The 15,615-nt window shown below is 35.9% G+C and overlaps 2 protein-coding genes across 3 annotated transcripts; both read right to left on the minus strand.

Annotated features, from left to right (window-relative positions):
* Window positions 1-1,920: 1,920 nt before the first annotated feature.
* Window positions 1,921-9,222, minus strand: LOC133700215 (transcription factor TGA9-like). Of its 2 annotated transcripts, none has more exons than XM_062123753.1 (13): window positions 8,463-9,222; window positions 8,159-8,305; window positions 7,976-8,067; window positions 7,513-7,598; window positions 6,943-7,203; window positions 6,194-6,232; window positions 6,027-6,086; window positions 5,858-5,935; window positions 5,713-5,761; window positions 5,216-5,487; window positions 4,520-4,741; window positions 2,839-2,981; window positions 1,921-2,266 (listed from the first exon to the last, which is right to left on the minus strand). In XM_062123753.1, the coding sequence occupies exons 2-13, from the start codon at window positions 8,263-8,265 to the stop codon at window positions 2,179-2,181; spliced, it is 1,497 nt and encodes a 498-aa protein (XP_061979737.1). In that variant the 5' UTR covers window positions 8,266-8,305; window positions 8,463-9,222; the 3' UTR covers window positions 1,921-2,178. The 2 variants fall into 2 exon arrangements, with proteins under 2 accessions (XP_061979737.1, XP_061979739.1); XM_062123755.1 differs by having other exon boundaries at window positions 7,516-7,598; window positions 8,463-9,221.
* A 1,675-nt stretch (window positions 9,223-10,897) lies between these two features.
* On the minus strand, window positions 10,898-14,586 carry LOC133698379 (F-box/LRR-repeat protein At1g67190-like). The gene is made up of 2 exons (XM_062121279.1): window positions 14,432-14,586; window positions 10,898-13,941 (listed from the first exon to the last, which is right to left on the minus strand). The coding sequence occupies exon 2, from the start codon at window positions 13,774-13,776 to the stop codon at window positions 12,517-12,519; it is 1,260 nt and encodes a 419-aa protein (XP_061977263.1). The 5' UTR covers window positions 13,777-13,941; window positions 14,432-14,586; the 3' UTR covers window positions 10,898-12,516.
* Between the last annotated feature and the right edge of the window lie 1,029 nt (window positions 14,587-15,615).

The following is a 15,615-nucleotide window of genomic DNA, read 5'->3' on the forward strand; positions in this document are numbered from 1 at the left end:
AAAAAAAAATTAATTTGATTTTAAAAAAATAATAATATTGTTTTAACTTTTTAAAATAATTTTATTTTGGATTAACTCTCACAACCTATAATCTAAATTTTAGATTAGTTTGAGCTGGGATTTATAAGCATGCAAGTGTCTGCTGCCACACCATTAATTTTCCAGTTCTATAAATATCATGTCCAAATTACATATCTTCCTTTTGATTGACTCAAGCCTGAGATTTTTATAAAAATAAACTTGGAAACACTAAATATGTTGATGAATGGGAACTGTGGACTCAGTGCAAAGAACCTGGATATATATATATATATATATATATATATATAGAAAGAAAACTATACAAAATACATTCTTTCTAAGCCCACAGAAACAATATATTTTCTATGAAATCTTTCGCAGATGCCTGCAAGGAAATAAAAGTGAAGAACACTGTCAAGGCCTTCTTCTCTCTTTATCCATCGCACACGTAAAACAGGCAGCATGCATGCTCCCGCCACATGTATCACGAATGCCCTTCAGCCAAGACACGCACGCATATATATATGCTAGTAGATCCTCTGGCAGCACAGATATTTAGATATTGTATCTTGTTATTGCAGGCTCTCTCTGGTCCTTACCACTTGCCGTTTATACATTCTTCAGCAGGATTCACCATTATATGTTTTTTAGCTGCAGAACTCTTAGCATTATTACATGAAGATAAGGGCATATGAAGATGGTCTGAACGCAGAATGTATTTTTAAAATTATTTGAAAATAATATATATAAACCAGTTTGAAAATACCTCTTTACATAACTAGAAGAAGAAGAAGAGAAGTGTCTTAATTGAAATTTTAAACATTTGGGAATGATCACCAAACAATATTAAATATCCTAGCAACATAAGAGCTATAATCATACCTTAAACTATATTATATAAGGTTAATTTAATATAGGTTTGAAATCGAAGGTCCCATGAATTAATTAAATTATACTGATCACTAGCTAGCTAGCTAGCTAGCTAGACCATGCAATATTTCATAAAAAAAAATAAAAAGTTGAAGTGATCTTGTCCACCATTGATGCAAGTTGCTCCTTAGTCGACCTTCTTTAGAATATATACTATATATTATGCTTTTGGCTCGGTTCTTTCTTCATGCTTTGTTAGGTCAAAGTAATAAAACCTTTGTCTCTCTCTAACCATTCTTGCTCGTCCTTTCTCCGAGATTTATCGTGATAAATATATTAATTAATTATCTCTTAAAATAAATGAAGCGTTGCAAACAACCTACCTCTCTCTCTCTTGCGCTATAAATTTTGTAATAAAACCTTGCAGGTAAAGACAATAGACTGGGTTCGTTTCCTCCCTCCCCTTTGTCCTCTGTAGATTAGAATAATCCATGGCCTCGATCCCCTTCACAACCACTTTCATATAAATGAATTGCAACCGTCCTCTCTTTTTCAACCATTTTTTTAATACAATTTTGATTTTTTTTCCTGGGGTTGTTTTCCTTCGATTAACAGTGTTTCTAATCCATTAAAAGCAATGCAATTCTAGCTCTTTTTAGACACACCATATAAGGAGTATTAACCATTTCTAGCGTTTCTCATGATTCAAGCATGGTTAGAAAACTCGACGGACTCGTGATTGACTCGATGGTTAATTCTCGACTCAATCAATTCAAGATCTAAACTAGTTTTTGGGTTAAGAAAAAAAGTAAACAAACCCAGTTAAAAACTCAAGTTAACTCGATAATTTCATCAACTTGGATCTATTCTAATCAAAACTCTACCCTCAACTCATTGATTATTTTCACTCACTAAACATCGTTTAAGTTTTTTTTTTAAAAAAAAACTAGATTCAATCCAAGTCAAGTCTCTCGATCCGTGGTCTGGCTATGAAATCAAGAGGACGTAGAGGATAACAACACGTTGATATCTTTCTTAAAGCAAGCGGGAAAGCTCCTCATGCATATAAAATTGATTTACATTTACAAGATAACATAGTAACTGATGATATAAAGATAATGAAGAAGGCGAAGGAGAAAGGAAAGAAAAGAAAACGATCCTATCTTCACTAAAGTGCTTATCCGAACTCTAACAGCCCATAACATTTGTCGCAGCACAGGTTCTCAGTCACCGAGGAAGGCAAGCTGTCTGGCTCTTTTGTATCGCTATCCCATGTTTTTTTTTATATTAAAAGTTGGCGAAATGATTCTGTGAAGGGTGCACCATTTGAAGATCAGTGGTGGTTTGGCATGAGTTATCTTCACTCATCATTGTCCTGCAAAAAATAAAAAATAAAAAACCAAATTGTTGAGTAATGTTAGAGACCATGCATGGATTTTATGTTAATGAGAGAGTAAAACAAGAGAAATGTTGTTCATACCGCATGTTTTATTATTTTATTATTATCTATTAAAATCTAATCAAATTTATTACACTCGGCTTGATTTAATTTACATATCAAATTAACTGGTATCGATTCAAAACATTATAATTTCAAGATTTGTTTTTAAAAAATAAAAATTAAACTAGATTTTGATCAACAATGAATTAATCATGTCAACACCCACTTAATTTAATTTTAATTTTAATTTTAAACAGGTTCTCATATTCAACCGATTGTAATAACAATTCATCTGCTTAATTTTGGTTGGTACAGATCATTAATTCTCTAATAATGAAAAGTAATCATGGTTAAGAGAAGAATATACGACCGACCTGTCAACCGAAAGTAAGATGATGGAAAAGAAGTCATAGGATATAATTTTGTCATTAGAAACTTCCATTTAAGTCAAGTTTGGACACCTTGGAACGTTCAAGGACTAATAATTTATCATAGAGAATACTTACTCTCTAGGACGAGATGCCCATAGGGAACTAAGTGCCCGTAGCCTCCCATAATACTCTCCGATCACCAAAAAACACCGCGCCACTTGTCTTACCGTCAAAATCCGGCGGAGTTGGTGAAGGGTTTGTTGCCTCAGATTATCAGCCTGTATTTTTTTAATAAAAAAAGACATATATCTCCTTAAATAATAATAAAAAAAAAAGATAGAGAAAAGGGAAGGAGGAGGGGGGCAAAATATATTCAATTGTGAAGAATAAATCAAATAGAAGCAATAATGGGTCCCAAGTGCAGAGGGCATGAGGGCACAAACACCATGTGTGAACATTTCAAAGAGGTTGAAGCTCATGAAGTTGTCTTGTCTAATAGAATAGGACAATTCAAAACCTTAATAAGATAAGCACACAAGGTTCTTAATTAATTAATTCTCAATTGATCAAGAATTAGAGAGTTTCTAGATTAGTTTAATGCTGCTGATAGGTTTAGCTAGGGTTTGTGTATTTCAACAACCCTTATGATAGCAACGTTTTGTTAGATGAAACACTCCCATCAAAACCCTAGCAGTCACCATTATGAAAATGGACTTCTTAGCAGAAAAGTAAGCATATATTCTTTCCAAAATGATTGGCCATATAAAATTAAAATAAGCTATAGTGCAAGTCAAGGGACCATCGATCCATCCACCCTATACGTGGCAAACAAGTATGGGAAGGATCAATTTTGATGTGTAAAATTATGTTAAATCATTTACAAGTTGACCATAAGCTTGATGGTGACAATACAATCAATATCTATTCTTCCAAGGCAGATATTTATTTGATGGACAAATTAATCCATGTTAATTGCATTGGGGACATGACTGTAGCATTTCCTGTTGACTAAGTTAAATTAAACACTTACTATTTTTGGATAAAAAATGTTGAATCAAGCTTATCTTCAAGGAAGTGTAAGCCCTGGGACTCTTGCTCCTCGATCGGGTGTAAGGTGTAGAAATGGCGGCTCAAAACAAGCTAGTCATGTTGGATATATAATGGAATGGAACATTTGAGCTACTACAACCTTCTTCTTTGTTGATAGTTGAACTAGAACTACTTCGAAAGGTTTTTGTTCACTTGCATATGATTAATGTCATCAAACACATCCCTAATCATGGAGTTAAGACAAATCAACATCTAATCTTCTATCACTTGATCAAATGAGAGGGATATTATTGTTGTTTAATTAAAGTATATCTGTTGCCTCCCCCGATGAAATGTCCTCTCATCCCTGTACCAAATAGCTTCCACTAGAATTTGAGCTCTTGTTATTACCTTGACATGAACATTAAAGTTGATGCATCACCTTGTTGCTAATGATCAGAAGCATGATATGTAGGAGCTAGCTTTCATGAAAATCAAGTGAAAAAGACCCTACTGTGTCACCTAAGTTTCTTATTTCAACCTCTAGACTTGAGAGCTAGCAGCTTTTCAATATCATTTTCAAAAAGCACTAAACTTAACTTTGAAATGAAGTACACCACTCTCCAATTCTGACATAAACTGAAAGTGCTGTTTTTGGACTCTCCACGCAAGCCCTTGTCTGTTTACTATTGGTTAATGGTCCGTGACAGGGTACTAATAAGACTTATGATCACTATCTTATTGTCTGCTACTCAATCAATGTAATAAAGGCTAATGATATGCGTACCTGGCGAACGAACCCTTCAAGATTGGCAAGCTTGCCCAAGGCCACTGCCATCTGCTGCATTCCACCAATGACCGGTCCACCGGCAATGGTGTCAACCAGAGACTGCTGGAGCTGCTCAAGGCCTTGGGAGAGAGCCTCTTCTGCCTGCTGTGAAGATTGTTGAAGGTTGTAGATCCCCATGATTTGCTGTTCTGTTAAAGGGTCTAGTTGGGATATTAACATCTGCTTAATAGAAACAAGAGGGGAAAAAATAATGTTTTTTAGTAGGAACAAAATGAATAATCTGATAGGGATATTTTAGTCATTTAACTTTAGTCGCATGTGTGTGCTCCTCTTTTAGGACGCTTTAATTAATTGTCTTAATCACTCATTTTTAATGGATAGTGTGCCCTTCACAAGGGGAATATTTCATCTGATTAAATTAAATTTAACACAAGTTTTTATTCTTTTTTAAAGCTCTTAAATCGGGTTTTTTCACTGACCCGGCATAATTATTGTCACTGTGCCTGTTTCTTTCTTGTTAAATGACTAAAATAGCCTTGCCTGTTTCTTTTAAAGGATTTTTCATAATTACGGTTCTACCTTTGTGTACTGCACAATCCTGCGCACAGTAATTTCCTACGGCAACCACCAAAATGGCAGACTATCTCAAGCAGAATGTAATGAGCTAATTAAAATGGAGTAGAAAAATCAGACCTTGATGAGTTCTGAGGGCCTAAAACCACCCATCCAGAGGAAGCAACGCTCCGCCGGAGTGGACCACATTCCGGTAATGAGATGAAACACATCAGATTTAGCCGCCTCTACCTTGAGCCGGAAGATTTCATCATAATGTGAAATGTATCCATCTACTATAACTCGTAGTTCACCATCAGATAAATGAGAATGCAATCCTGTCCGGAGCTCCGACATGTGCCGGTGGTCATCTTCTAGCCATCTTGCATACTCCATATCAAATATTGCAGGTCCTGTAATCACAGCAACAATAACAAAAATAGTTAAAAATTATTGGTTGGGGTTAATTTAATAATAAAAAAAAAAATGTGAAATTTATCCATCCCCTTGAAAAATCACCAACTGCGACGAGGACTTCAATAAAAAAAAAAAGTTGATAAAAGTTGGAGTCGTCTTAGTTTTATTTTTTTTCTTCTGTAAATTGACTACTTCACTGTGAAAAATTCAAGAGAAATCACCAGAGCTGATATTGCCACCAGCACCACCACAGCCACCCAAGAACAAACCCTGAAAAGCAACCGAGAATTCAAATAAAAATTAATAGTGATTTCTTTTTTTAAAAAAAATTCATTAATTACTGTAATTTTGTAGATAATTAAAGACCTGCTGTCTAGCTCTTTGAAGATCTTGCTCTAACTGAGAAAGCTTTATTCTGCTAGTCTCTAGCTGTTGGACATATGCCTGTTTTGGGACAAAACATAAAGGCAGCATTAATGATTTTTTAGCATTAATTAAAGTGTCCAAGTTGCTGGTAAAGGAAAATGACCCTTGCCTTTTTCCTCAGTCGACTCTTCCTTGCAGCTTCTCTGTTTTGAGCTAACCGTCTCAATGTCTGGAACCAAAAGCAAAGCAAAAAAAGAGATTTCTTTAGTCAAAAAAGGCAACAAATTTTGAACGAACATTGTTAAGGTGGTAAAGAAAAGAAAAGGAAGAAAAAACCTTGGCATCAAGTGGTTTCTCTGATGTTGAAACTTTTCTCTGCAACATGACATAAAACACATGTAAACCACTGTCCCAGTGCCCAAAAACAAGAAGTTTGAAATGAACCCCCAAGTAAAAAAAAAATTACGCTTGGTCTAAGATGTAGCATACTTATGGAGAGATAGGTGGTTGAGTTAAGAATTGAAATAGAAAGATAAAAGGGATATCTCACAGAATTCCCAGGAAGAAATTGTGGTAGCTGATTCTCAATATGAGAGTCTTGTTGTAGAAATTGGAAATCAAGAACAAGGTCTGGATAGCAAAAATCATCATTTTCTGCCATTTTGTGGAGGTGTTTTGGCTAAATTCCTGGTTCCAAAACTGATTTTTAAGGCTAAAAACATATGGTTAAGTGGTAGTTATAGGGATTGAGTAAAGTGGGTCATTGTTGCTGTACAAGAAAGAAATAAGTGTAAAGATTCTCACTTTGGCCTTACATATTTATTTACAGCTCTCTCTCACTCAGCCTCTCTCCCTCTGATTTCATGTCAGACATTTGAACAGAAAATCCTTCAGGGATCAGGGAAGGGTTTGGCCTCTTTGATTTTATGTGGGTGGTTGGGATCTGTGCTTTTGAAGATTGAAGATATGGAGAGAGGGAGCAATAAAGATACCAGATTTTTCCTGAGTTTTGGGATTTTGGGGGGGAGAGAGAGAACGAGAGAACTGGGAGATTAATTATTAAGCAAAACAGTTGTGCTAAGAACCTTTTCATGGGGAGTTTTGGCAGGTGATTGATTCTGTTGAGAGGGTCGGCCTCCTGTTCTTGATGTATCATTAGCCATATCTACTTGTTGCTGATCTTGAAACTGTAGATGCTTCTGATCAAAAGCCTGATTGTAATGATCCGAGGAAGATGCCTTTTTACTGATGGGAGATTCCGGTTCCAGATGGGCATCAGCTTTGCTTGAAAGAGTGTTTGTTGCTGAGCCTGAGTCAGTACTCTCCCCTCCTGACTTTGAACTTCCCTGAGTTTTTTAAATTAAAAAAAAAAAAAGAGGGGAAACCCCACAAGAAATATTCAAAAGGGCAGTCAAGAATCAAGATTCATTATAAAAAAAAATGTGCTAAATTCTGGAAATGGGAAAGCACTCAAGAGCCATGTAGAAAGTTTTAAAACTTTTCAATCAGAATGACTTTCAGGAAAATTTTGATGTGAAGAAAATAAGTGGGGGAGAGATTGGCTTAGACTTTCATAGCCTATTGTTTCTATCCAGTCCAGGTATCAAAAGACAAAAGACACGGTCAAAGATAAAGAAAGGAGGCTAAGAAACTACTACTCTTGGGGTTTGCTGGAATCTAATTGGCCATGAAGGGAACATTTCCAGTGTTGCTGCACGTCTGCCTGCTACTGTAAATAAAGCTGCAAGAATCAACAAAAGCAGAATCTCAGAAGATCAGATCACCTCAAAAGAAAGACAATAAGATTTCAGTACTATTTTCTTTGCCACCTAATCCCCCTCTTTTGTGCAGTTAAAGTCAAGTGAATCAATCCAAGGCGGTCAGGTTACTATGTTTGTAGCCTCTTACACCATTGATTTCTCTAGCCTCCTCAGAATGATTACTGTATCGGAAATGGTAACTACACCCCCCCCCCCCCTCTCCCATGCTGTACTCTTCTATAGACTAGACAAATTCAAACCTCTCTCTCTGCTTGTTTTAGAGTTGGTTATGCTTATCAAGCGTCCCAAAAGGAGAAAAGATAGCAAAGAAAGATATAGGAAAAGGGTGGTAGCATACGTGCTTTAGCTTCATCATTCCTAATCTGAACTCCTTGCAGCACAATCGCTTCTTCCAGCTCTCCAAAATCAAAAGCAGATCCTTCTTGATTACTAGAGACAAAAACATAATAATACCATGTCAGTCCTAACCAGAAAACTATTCAAATATGAGAATTTTGAAGTTGACTAGTTCTTGGCATACATGAAATTGGCTGATGGGGAGTTGATTCCATGAACAGGTGCATAAGGGAGATGGTGATTCGAGGGAACTGATGATAAACCAGTCTCTCCAACTCTGTGGCTAGCCATGCAAGACTCTCTCTTTTTTAGACCATTCTACTCATCATATCTTTCTCCAACAAGAAGTAACCGATCAAAAACAAAAACATGTTGTGTATTAGACAACAAAAAGAAATGGTAAGAAACAGAGAAGTTGGACAGTAAGTAAACTTCTGTCAAAACAAATTAAAATTCACAAGCACTATAGCTTCTATTTCTATGTTTACCTCAGTTTAGTATTGAATCCTAGCGGTAGGAAAGGAAGGAAGTTGTACTCAGAGAAGAGCACAACTGAGAGGAAAGGAGGGAAATCAAAGCTAGCTTTCTTGTCAGAGTATATCTAGTTTCTACTCTACAAGAAGGGACGGGTCTTTATCTTCAGATATCTCTCTCCACTGTTTCCAACTTTTGGCCCTTTCATGGCTGTCTCTATCTCTTGCTTTCCTTAGCCTTCTTTCTCTCCTTCAATGCGAAGAAAACTAACCTGATTTGATTACTCTGTTTTTCTTTTATCTCTTTCTTCCCTTTTTTGTTTTCTTTTTGGAGTCTGCTTTAGTTCTATCAAACAGGGCTTTGAAAGTCGAAACTCATCCCCCTGTGTAGTAAACCAAAAACCTTGTCCTTACAAGCAAGAGCTGTCTCAAGCCCTCTGGGCTATGTGAGGGGGGGTTCTTGCCAAAAATAAACACAAAAAAAAAAGAAGAGGAGGAGGTGGGGTCTTTAGCAGGAACCCACTAGAATCACTGAATGACTCCTACTCCACTCTTATCTCTCTTCTAACCGCCTGTGCTTTCTCATTGGTCCTTTGTATGCATCTCTTCGAGGATTCAAGTACTTTTGCAGCAGGAAAAATCCAAATTTATTTATTAAGCAATAAATTCAACACTTAATATCATGGGAGATGAGACAAGTTTTTCTTTCACAGAAAATGGTAATAAAAAGAAATCTTTTTGATGGCCTAAAAGGGAATTGAGTTTGCTTTGACAACTCTAGGCGGCAGGATCGCAAGAGGGAGGAGGGGGGGTTTAATTTTAATTTTTAGTTATTTTTTAAGAATTAATGTGAATTGCTTCAACCAGTATAATAATCCCAAAACAAAACCCATCTTGTAATATATTAATCCAAGCTCTTGAAATGGATTTGTTTGGTATTATCTCCTTTGTTGATAGGTCAGCATCCATTCCCTGTCATCACCTAAAACCATCCCACATTAAGATTCCTTTCCTTTAATAGAAATCTATATTTCTCTGAGGCCTTGGAGTTGAAGGGTCATCGCAAAATTCATTTCATGAGGTAAGATCATCTCCTTTTGTGTTGCCAATGCTCCAAACCCTTTTTCTTTAGAGCAGGGATGGCCAATCCTATGCCACCACCCTTTTATTAAGGTCTGACCAAAAGAAGAAATACAGATGAAAAGTTAAAGAGTCAGATAACAGATTATAAAGCTGTTTAAGCAAAGCAAAGCAAAGCAAAGCAAGCATTATTGATGATATGTGCTAGTATCCTTTGATGTGTCTGTGCGTCTAGGCAGGGAGAGAAAAGGCTATTGGACCCATGATCTTTCATAAAAATAGGTAGAAACAAATACTTTATGCTGTGCTTATCTGCTACTCTTGTAGGTAATATGCCCTTATGCCAATTATTCCCTTGTGATCCCAATGATTGGCCTAAAAAAGGGTCTGGCTCATACATAGAGGTAGGGTTCGTGGATTAGGTAAAAATATGTATTTCAAGCCTAACATAACTTTGTTCCCAATAAACCTTACAGCTTGTTCTTCTTATGAAAGATTCTCGGAGCCTTTTAGATTGTAGATTCCATGAATCTTGCATTTACTCTAAATCTTTTATAAGTTCCTTTGCTTCCAGGCTTGTAGAAAGGTGATTGGTCTAGATCAAATCCAAGTATTAAGTAAGATTTCGGTTCACTAATTAAGGCATTGCTTGTCACTTAAGCATGAAACTAAAACATATATACACCGATTGATACTGCTTCTTCATATAAAGAATTGAGTTGCGTGAACTCGGTTTAGAAGACTATCTCTTACATTTTCTCAATAATTAATCAATTCAGGAAACTTGTTTAAAAATGTTGAGAAGGGATGGACCAAATCCAAATATAATAGAAAATCATTGTTAATTTTAGTTCTACTAAAAAACCTATTCTTAAAAATGAAGAGAATGCACTCCTAAAATCATTCAAATGATATAGTTTCATATATTTCTCACCGTAGAATGGAAGGGAGAGAGTTATTCAAGTCGTTGTTTTATAACATGCTGAGAAATTTCCATGAATTATCAAGATAATTGCTATAGATTTCTCAGTTGCTTAGAGGCCTTCTCTCTCAAAAACAGGTAAGTTAAGGGATGCTCTGCTGTTATGAAAAGAAATAACTTCTCTCACTCGGTGTATTCTCTCAAAATTCTGGCAATCTTGGTTCCAAGATTCCTATTTATCTGTCAATAATTTATCAAATGATGTAGTTGCTCCCAAATCTCTAATCAGCCAGTGATCGAAAGTAGTTACATGATTGAAACTTAAACACTCATTTGGTTGTTAGAACATCTGCAGGGCCGCCACCTAATACAAGAAGTAGGTGCTGGGCTGCTGGCTATTTTAATTTTGTACAACAAGTCCATTTGTTAGGGTACCATAAAACAAATATAAAAAAACATAAATATATAAAATAATTTTACCACATAATAATTTCTTGTCCTTTCAAAGCAAAATAGATAGAATCTTCGTCTTTTTATCTTCCAATGTTACACTGGGATTTATTTCCTCCTGGCCAGTGGACGTTATTTCCATGAAAAGAGCTGGGGACACAGTTTCAGCCTCAACCCCACCAATAGAGCAAAACTAAACAAAGATAATTTCACTTGAGATTGAACATTTGTACGAGTTCTCCTTCAAGGATTTACAAAAAAGCAACAGCACCATGTAATAAAATCTGGTACTTGGGAATCTTCTCATAAGCTGAAATTATCATACGTCTTGTTTCAGTACTCTTTCAAAGATCGCGGCCATATCCTACAAAAGCTGCTCCCTTTTAATCCGATTGACATAAAAAATGAGCCTTGCATCTTGCTAGCCTGCAACAATTGAATATTTTCCAAGGAATTTAATAAATTGTAGGTGTGTGTGACAAGTGCTTTTCATCCAAAACCAGCATAGCTCTGTTATGGCCACAGATTCTCCGGCCATTCATGTGTTACAGGAACACTCGTGATGTTTGCAATTCATCAGATCAAGGGTTGAATGTTCTGGTCGTCGCTTCAATGGGCCACGGACACTCCATCCTCGGGTAATTTCTCTCCCATATAAAGGATGACGAGCTGCATGTTACTGCTGTAAGATCCTCAGCAGAATAGCCCTAGGCCATTCTTATTTCATCACTGAAAGAAATTCCAAGTATTTCACCAACAAGACCAAACGTTGTGGAATTACTTGATATCTACCTTGGAACATTTCATATTATATGGTATGTAGGTATGTCTGTAGGCACTCATGTGTATATGTACGTATATATTGGCATCTAGACCTCAGCCAGATCACAAGGATCACACGGATCAACATCCTTAAAACAGTTAAGCTGCCGTCACACGAGCAGCAGGGAGGTCCAGTTAAATTATGCAGATAAAAATTTGCCCATTGATCCCAAAAACTCTGATAGCCATAATTTAAAACCAGATCATTTTTTCCCTGGCAAGGGAGTCTCTTAGAATTATAGAGATCCATAAAAAGATAAATCGTTCAGTTTAAAATTTGTAGTTATGTCAGAGTCAGACATCACTCGCTCCTTGCAAATTTTATTGACAAAAAAACTGCTATCCTTGTTTCACCAATGATTTTAGTATCATTTCCATATTTTCCAGACATAGAAACGTCGGCACCAGTACTCCAAGGACAGGGAATACAGTTAAAAAAACAACTCATAAAGGGACGCGGAAAACCATCGGTCAAATAAAACCAAGCTGCACTGTTTATCTGTGTATGTGGGAGGGGGGGGAGGCAAGAAAGGCAGAGCAAACTTTTCAATCAGACGAAAAGAAAAGGGTTGTCTACAGCAATTGAGTAAAATGAAAACAAAGTGAAAAGAAAACATGTTTCTGTTGCAAAAGCAAGTTGCAATTATAAGGAAGAATTCAGATATCATTTACAGGACATCGAAAGGGATGCTCGTGCTCAGGTTATAAATGCTGTGAATCTTACCTGGCGTATGTTGTCTTTAACTCGTTTAGAAGTCAAAACGTGAACAAGGACGAAAAGTAATCACGAGATTTCTATTCATAATCGAACTGCACATCTACATGCATGTATGTTCTCATGAGCTGAACTATGGATGAGGTAAAATTGGCCAACATTTGGCATTCTTCGTGACTTTTGGCCTCTGAAACAACACCACGAATCACCAACTTCTTGAGATTTGGACAAAGTTTTAGCAGTCCCTCCACCCAAAGAGAGAAGAGATCATTAATTACAGTCCACCCGAGCTCCAAGATAATGACATATTCCAAGTGGGAAGAACCTTGTAGGCCATAGTTGACCACTCCATCTCTCAAGTCATAACTTAATGCAAGGTGGCTGAGATGCGGGAAACAAACAGCAATATTTTCTAAATCCACAATCTCATCCTCATCGTCAAAGACCACATCCCAAAGACGAAGTTTCCTTAACTTTGATGATTTTGAGATCATTTGGTAGAACTTTGGCCAAATAATAGTGAAGTTGCTGACATCTATGATCTCAAGATTATCAACAGTGTCGCCAATATAAAGTTGAATAACACTCACGTCATCAATTTTGAATTGCTTCAAGGTACCCTTTCCAATGAGTTCAAATAGCTCAAGAGCACAATCCTTCAAGTGCAAGCTTTCGATGCTATCTGCTTCCAATATAAACTTGTCCAAACTAATTGCTTCGACATAAACACTCTTTAATGTTGGGCTGCTCAGTTCAACAGTCACCTGTGCATCAGAGATTGCAATCTCTGGATTAACAAGCCCAAAGGTCTCAATCTTTGGGCAAGCAGTGAGTAAAAGATTGAGATCCAATGCTGAGATACTGACATAACTCAAAGAAAGGGATTTTAAACAGGGGAATCTCTGAAAATTGGGTTCAACCCCTGTTATCGAGTTATGGGACAATTCCAAAGTTTCCAGCTTCTGCCTGCCGCAAATCTCAAGAATATTAACATTCGGAGTAGTCCGAACATTATAAATCAATCGATGCAAGGTTTCCCTGGTGTACATGAGCCAAGCAATAACTGTTGATGCAGAAAAATCATCAACATCATCCATCAAAATTGACAAGCCTTGTAATCCAGTGGTTTGGAATATTGTTTGAGTTATCAGTATCTCTAGCTGACAAGTCGTGAGATCATGATAAACATGCCAATCATTGGAGTTGAATGAAAGGGTGTGAAGGTGTTTACGACAAGCTTCTCGCCACTTCCGACATGTTGCAGAAGCTATCACCACATCCCGAGCGCCTCCTAGCCGTGACAAAATGTTCCCAATAACTTCAACCGGAAGATGTTCCATTACCCGAAAACAAATCCCTAGAGTTTCAAATCCTCAACTAGGGCTTCCACCGTAACTTACCAGAAAAATCAACGCGGCTCAGTTTATAAGACACAAGCTAATGAACTCTTCCACTACATTTGGATCCTGTGCATCGTTCCTTCCTCAATAACCCCAAAGTTTGATCTAGTACACAAACATAAAAGCTACTCAACATGGTAAAACAACCAATTGGCACAAGCCAACATATGAGAAATTAAAAAAAAAATCTAACTCACTAACTCACAAAGCATGCAATGAAATTTGAAATCATAGAAACAGAAAACCAAAACACATCAACAAAACCAACCCCCCCAAAAAAAACACTCAAAATTCAACATCAGGGCTAGCCAGTAACATTGATTTCAACAAAAAGATAAAATCTTTTAACATGTTAATCAAAAAAATTCCAACCCAACAAAACATCGAGCCATCCGGCAATAAAGAAATCAACAAACAAAACCCATCAGAACCATAAAATCTGGCATCTGGGTATTAACAAACCAGGTCAAAAGTTCACACTACAGCGTTAGTTAACACAAATAAGATGTTGACAGCAATGAGATTCAATAAATCACACCCATAATTCAAAAACGCAAAATAAATAAATAAGCAAGAGGGCCATCAAAGATCTTACCAAACAAAAAACCAGCAAGAAACTAATGATGATAAGAGAGAGAATCAAGATGGGGGGCTGATTCCAGGCATTACTTTGACGAAGATCCGCCACCCTGGAGAATAGAGAGGGAGATTATAAGTTGAAAGAATCCATGATGAGTGACATACTGAATAAAAAAATAGGTTTTTTATTTGTAATTATTTGCTTTTTTAAAAAAAAAATAAGGACAAACCTAAGAAAAGTACTCCATCTATACGAAAAATCTTAATTAGATCCCCAATCTATATTTAATCTCCATTAAATTTAATTAAGTCTATTCGTTAGTTTCAATTAAAAAATTATCTCTTTTTTAATTAAAAAAACCATGAATTCTCTAATATTTCCCCATCCACAAACCATTTAAAAATACAGAAGGTTCTATATATATTTTATATTTTATATTTTTGCACACAATCTAATCAATCATATTATTTTCACGTGGAGAGTTTAGGAAATTTAATGATTTGTTTGAGAAAAGAGAAATAAAGTGAGTTTCATTGATTAATTAACAATTCTTGAAACTGTATTGAGGACTTGATTGGGAGATCATTGATTTATTAGGGGTTTAAATCTAAAAGGAAAGTATATCAGGGTCATGGAATCCAAAGTTTTGTTTGTAGTTACAAGAAAGCCCTTGTGGTTTTGGGTTAATTTCAAGACCATCCCTAGCTACATGTTGCTTTTCCAGTACCAACCTTGTCACTGTTTTCCATGTTCTTGTGAAAAATTGTCATGTAATTTAAAGTTTGTCTGGAGCTGTATGAAAGCCTTGCACTGATATCAATAGATGAAATGTTATTGATATTTAGATTTATTACCTAAACAGAAGAAACTTTGGTGGCGCGTGGATTTCACAATTCGGATTAAATTTTTTTAATATTAAAAAAGAAAAATTAGAAGATGATCATGTTTTAAAATAAGTTGAAAAAAATCAATAATTAAGTTAAATTTTGATTAATTTGATAATAAGAAAAAAATGAAACAGCAACAACAAAAAATAAATGAAAATAAATATTGTTCTCGGCAAAATTGAGTTAACACGTGAAATATAAGACATGGACATGGGATATGTGAAGATTACGTATTTATCATGTGTCTTAAATCATGAAGTCAGAATAATTTAATAAAAAAAATTGATGATAAATAAAAACAAAATTATAAAA

Source organism: Populus nigra, chromosome 7 (genome assembly GCF_951802175.1).
Source record: "Populus nigra chromosome 7, ddPopNigr1.1, whole genome shotgun sequence".
Lineage (NCBI taxonomy): Eukaryota > Viridiplantae > Streptophyta > Magnoliopsida > Malpighiales > Salicaceae > Populus > Populus nigra.

Bases quoted from the DNA above. Each gene is read 5' to 3' on its own strand.
- LOC133700215 (XM_062123753.1), bottom strand. From the start codon at position 8,265: ATGGCTAGCCACAGAGTTGGAGAGACTGGTTTATCATCAGTTCCCTCG. The intron at 6,087-6,193 runs GTTTTTTCTTCC...TTTTGGTTCCAG, and splicing joins AGAAACCACTTGATGCCAAG to ACATTGAGACGGTTAGCTCA. The intron at 5,762-5,857 runs GTCTTTAATTAT...GTTGCTTTTCAG, and splicing joins TTCAAAGAGCTAGACAGCAG to GGTTTGTTCTTGGGTGGCTG.
- LOC133698379 (XM_062121279.1), bottom strand. From the start codon at position 13,776: ATGGAACATCTTCCGGTTGAAGTTATTGGGAACATTTTGTCACGGCTA.